The 5308-nt window shown below is 37.5% G+C and overlaps 1 protein-coding gene across 1 annotated transcript; it reads right to left on the bottom strand.

The window, feature by feature from the left end:
- Positions 1 to 2632: 2632 nt before the first annotated feature.
- LOC116129623 (transcription factor MYB11-like) lies at positions 2633 to 3226 on the bottom strand. The gene has a single exon (XM_031415352.1). It carries the CDS (start codon positions 3224 to 3226, stop codon positions 2633 to 2635), a length of 594 nt encoding a protein of 197 aa, XP_031271212.1.
- Between the last annotated feature and the right edge of the window lie 2082 nt (positions 3227 to 5308).

Genomic DNA, 5308 nt, shown 5'->3' with positions numbered 1-5308 from the left:
CTCTTTGCTAAATTTCTATAGAAATTCTAACGTAACATAGGCAGATGGTGATCCAAGATCAACATGAATTTAACTCTTAACGTTATATCAACACAGTAGAGAGAGAGAGAGAGACGACTGTAAAGGAAAAATGCAAGAGGATGAAGAAAGGAAAAAACAGAGCAATGTCAGCTTCAGAAATTAATCAACAACAAGAGGGGACTTTCCATGATACATATATTGATATATCTGTGGAATCAAGATCAGCATTCATGACAAACGATTTAAGATTACTTTTTCTGATGGAGCCATCAATTATTAAACGTCCTATATATATGATATGATGGCTAATTTCTTTGATTTAATTTCCTAATGCTGCTTTATTTTAGTCTTTGTTCACGTTCAAACGAGATTTTAATTATATTTTAGACCTTTCTTACTGCACTGCACGCATCTTTGTGCAATAATGTCGTATACAATATTACACAGTAACACAAATAATTAACAAAACATTATTTGTGTAACAATGTCGTATACATGTATACGACATTATTTGTGTAATTAATATCAGAAAACCGTTCAATAATTAGCTTGAAACGACTGTGGAATATTAATAATAGTAACCGTAAGAATATTTAATCAACAGAAAAATGATCTTGTTTTTTTTGTTTTTATTTGCTTTGATTATGGCCCTATTGTATGAACTTGCTAAATATAAATTTGAGAGCGAATTAACGATAGAGAAACAAAAGATCATTAGTCCCAAAAAATAATTTGTTAGCGTGGGATTTCACAGCATCGTTATTCACTGATTGAGTGTTTATTTGGTATACTCCAACTTTCTTCAAATTGTCTTTCTTGCCTTCTCAATTTTGACATAGCACTAAAGCTCCTCTCTCAATTCTAACACATTCATTTTAACCTACAACTCTTCCCATAATGAAGTACCCCTTTCACACGTAAAAGCCAAATATAGAAATTAGACAATTATGAAATAAGCAGTGGAATGATATCTGTTTATGAAAACAAATTTCAGTAATATACAATTATGAAATAAACAAGTAGTATTTACTTCATTAATTAAACCAATCTTCAAAATGAGCAGTAATACTAATGCTTGCCCAACAACCCTTCCCCTTCCCTATCTGCCCTTCTCACTCAAATTTTACTTCCTAATTTCTTTTGATATGATAATGAAGTTAACACTTAACAGTGAAGCTTCATCACTGGTCCTAGCTAATATATGTTGACACTGCATTTTGGGTGCAATATCTCTTATATAAGTTTTTGGATACAATCAAGGTATTGTAAAATCAGGAGAAAAAAAAAAGTCCGTTTGATTTTTTATTTAGAAATATTTTTCAAAAACTAGAATACGATTCAAATTTTTTAGTTGTATCTTACATTTTTAATATTTGAAAATGTGTTTGATATAATATATAAAAACCTTTTTCAAATTAAAAACTTCAAGAAATCTTGAAAACGACTTTTAATCGGTTTATGATTTTACACTAGTTTTTAGGATTATATTCGAAAACTATTTTCAAAAACATTTCTAACACGGTTCTACTAAACACATTTTCATGAGATTTATTTTATCCATTGTTTTAATATTCATGTATAAAGCTAATCTAGACCCTCAAAACACGAATTATTAGGGATTTTAATTACGATGATGACTAATTAATTTCTTTGACTTAACTAAGAAGCTACGAATCTGGGTGGCTAAGAAGGAAACTAAATTAGATGACCAATCAACCGGACCTTATTGTTGGAGGACCAAACAATATACATATATGTAATAGATTGTTCGGTTGTATTGCAGAGCACTAAAAGCGGGACTATATAAAGTCTCCCTGAACATGTGTTATCGAAGATACATTCATGAAAATATTTCTCGAATTTATAATTATAATTATCCCTTTGTAGAAGCTTTGTCATGTAAATTATCCACATTAGAATTTTTTTTTTTTTTTAATGACCCGAGATGTCCGAAGTAGTTTACGTGCACCTCAACTAATCTTTCGGGATCCTAAAACTACCGACCGGATAAAAGTTTCAATAACTACTTCTATTAGTAATCAAAAAGGGACTCGAACTCAAGACCTCTTTAATAATACACCCAAGAGTTATTATCAAACCACTCGATCACCCAAAGATAGTTACATTATAATTTAAAACATTACAAAGTTATTGATTGTAATAACTAAATCTGCAAGGAAATTGTAAGCACGTGTTCATCTCACTACACAAGAAGTTATCAAATTAAAACTGCAAACCTTGAGAAACGTAATTAGACCCGCAAATTGCGGGGAAAGAGGGCAATTATTTGGAGAGAGGGTAGAGAGAATCGAAGCAGTGGATCATATGAATTGAGACATAAGACATTTGTTTTTCTATGCATTGTGTATTATAATTAGTTTGTCCAGTTTTGAAGTCTGAATAAAGTTGAAAATAAAAGGTGGTGGAGTTAAAATAGCATAAAGCTAGTATTATTTAATATTTAATTATTTATCATACTATAAAGTCAGAAAACGAGGAGAGTAGGTATGTGACAGCAGCTTCAGTTTATTTTAATTGATATGATAGAAGTCTGACGACACTACAAATTTACAATTAATATGCCTCCTCTTTGATCGGCAACAGGAATTAGTCAGACAGAAAAAGGAGAATCTGATTGGACGTTCTCCTCAAATTCCAGAAGCTGCTGATACTCCTCTATAATTTTGTCCAGAGTGTTATCTTCAATGGGTACAAAGTCTAGGAATGAAATATCGCTCTCATCATCAATACTATATTCTTCGTTGCCAGCCGCTGCCGCTGTCCCCTTTCTACCGTAATTGTTCCTTCCATTTTCAAAGCTATTTGATGGTACTTCTGTATTATTTGGTCTTATAATGTTTTCATCTCCATGGCCGCATAATGATGATGATGATCCACTGGCCTTGATGCTCTTAATTGCCATCGAGTATGGAGAAACCCTGACGGCCTTGGGGAGATATACTTTGATCTTTGAATTCTCTGCGTTTGAAGTGTTTTGATCATTCTTCTTAGGTTTCTTTCCATTGTTGAACTGTTTTCTCTTCTTTACTACTCTTGCTGGTGTTGGGCGTTCAGTTTTTTCTCTACTTGTTTCCAATTTCCTTCTAAGATGAGAATTCCAGTAGTTTTTAATCTCATTGTCAGTTCGACCCGGCAGTCTTTTAGCAATGAGAGACCAACGATTGNAATAGACAACTTTTGACATGTTTAGTAAAATCATTAGTTTTTCAACACAGAACTTTTGACATTTTTAGTGAATCTTCGCCCGTCAATAATGCCTATTGAAATTCTTGCTCCATTAAGTATAGCTGTGTGTCTCCCAAAAAGTTCCTTTTGGTTTTAATTTAATAAAGAATAGAAAACCTTTTAAGAACAAATAGAAATGTAGAATTTCTTACTGCCGGGAGACGAAAGGAACAACCCCAAATGTAAGCCCACATGCAGCTTGAACAAACACAGAGAAAGATTATTGTTATGCCTAAAAAGTCAGGGTTGACGTGGACTCTCGTCAGCAAGAGCCAATCAGAATTCAGGGAGGCTTTGTGCCTTTTAGATGTTGCCACGTCGCGCAATGACGGAAGATGTATGGTTCTCGTCAGTGCAGCAGGTGAATGTCAAGCTTGCGAGTGGCTAGAAATCGTTCACCTGCCCAAGCTCTACGCAATTTAAAAATATCTCTCGTGCAGACAACCAATGAGAAGCGAGTTAGGAATTGTACCCCACCTGCTGGACTGCAGGCTCATGATTATTACCTTGAATCCTCCCACTATAAATAAATGGCTCGTCTCTCATTTATGGGATTGACTTATCTTTAGTCTTAAACACCATACACCCCTTCTCTCTCTCTCTCTCTCTCTCTCTCTCTAGATTGTAACTCAGCTCGCTACATGCGACCTAACTGTAACCACCTATTAATACAACTACAATGGACGTAGGAATTGCTTTTGAGCATCCGAACCACTTTAAAAACTGCATTTTATTTACTCTCTTGCTACATATTTCCATATCACGTGTAACTTCTAAGCTCGCTTAGCATTTTGCAAGTGTGAGTCGTTGGTGTCAAAATCAAGCATCAACAATTTGGTGCTAAAAGGAGGGCTTGATTTAGTATCTGCTCTTCATCAGAAACCTCTGACCAATCGGTCATACCCATCAGCAAATGGCTCGCGGTTTTGAAACTGAGCGAACCGACATTGACAATGAGGAAATCCCTTAGGTACAGGATGACACTTCTCCCAAAGTGCCGCCAGTCCAACAGACTATCATGACGGATATTCCTTTAAGCTCACGGCTCAACCCAGTCGTGATGAGTTACTTGGAGAGGTTTAATAATACTCTCCAAACGATTAGCCAAAGGCTAGACCGTTAGGATCGGGCGTGCCACCAGAGTCTAATGAAGCGGTACCACCGCCAAAGACGCCTACAGGTCACGCGAAAGCACGAAAAAGGACAAAAGCCTGTACCATGCGCACTACAGTGCGCAAAAGTAAGTTAAAACAAGTGGCGAGTAGTGGATCGAAAAGCTCCGCGGGACCAGCAAACACCAATCGTGCACCGGGTAGAATACCCGTGGCATTGCGACTTGGCGACATGTCGCAGCATGAGCCATCCCACGCCACGTTGCATGGGCCCTCCCAGAAAAGTGCAAGGCAAGAAGATTCCTAATATCACCAAAATGATGACCTTAACCGTCATCATGTGGGAAACCCCCATCGTTAGCGGGTCGGTTTGGACCACCACGGAGATTAGGAAAACTGCCCGAGCCATTCAATGGCTTCACATGGCCCCCGCCAGCGTGTGTCAAGGTTCGTCGGAGCTTCCGACCGAGTTGAGGAAGAGCCCGATTTGCGGTCTTTCCTTAACCGCAACAGTGAGGGTCGAACCCACATTGCGAAAAGTGATCCCCAAGCAACTCCGCCACCTCAGATTGAGGAACTACAACGAGCTTTGGATCAGCTTAAGGCTCAGCAGAATGAGTGTGGGAAGGTCGTAGAGGCGTCTCCATTTTCTCTAGCAGTTTTAGCTACTCCTCTCCCATCGAGATTCAAAATGCCCGACATACGGACATATGATGGGAATTCAAATCCGCAGGATCACCTTTACGAGTTCAAAGACCTCATGGAACTCCACCAAGTCTCAAACTTGGCCAAATATCGCTGCTTAGCAGTAACCCTAATTGCCATGCCAAGCGCTGGTTTATATCGCTTCTCACAGGATCAATCAGCTCGTGGCAACAAATGAGCTCATCATTCTTGAGACACTTCCAAGCGAACATGAAGTTCTCAAT

The sequence above is a fragment of the Pistacia vera genome, unplaced genomic scaffold (assembly GCF_008641045.1).
Source record: "Pistacia vera cultivar Batoury unplaced genomic scaffold, PisVer_v2 Contig106, whole genome shotgun sequence".
Lineage (NCBI taxonomy): Eukaryota > Viridiplantae > Streptophyta > Magnoliopsida > Sapindales > Anacardiaceae > Pistacia > Pistacia vera.
This window is presented reverse-complemented; position numbering and strand designations above follow the sequence as displayed.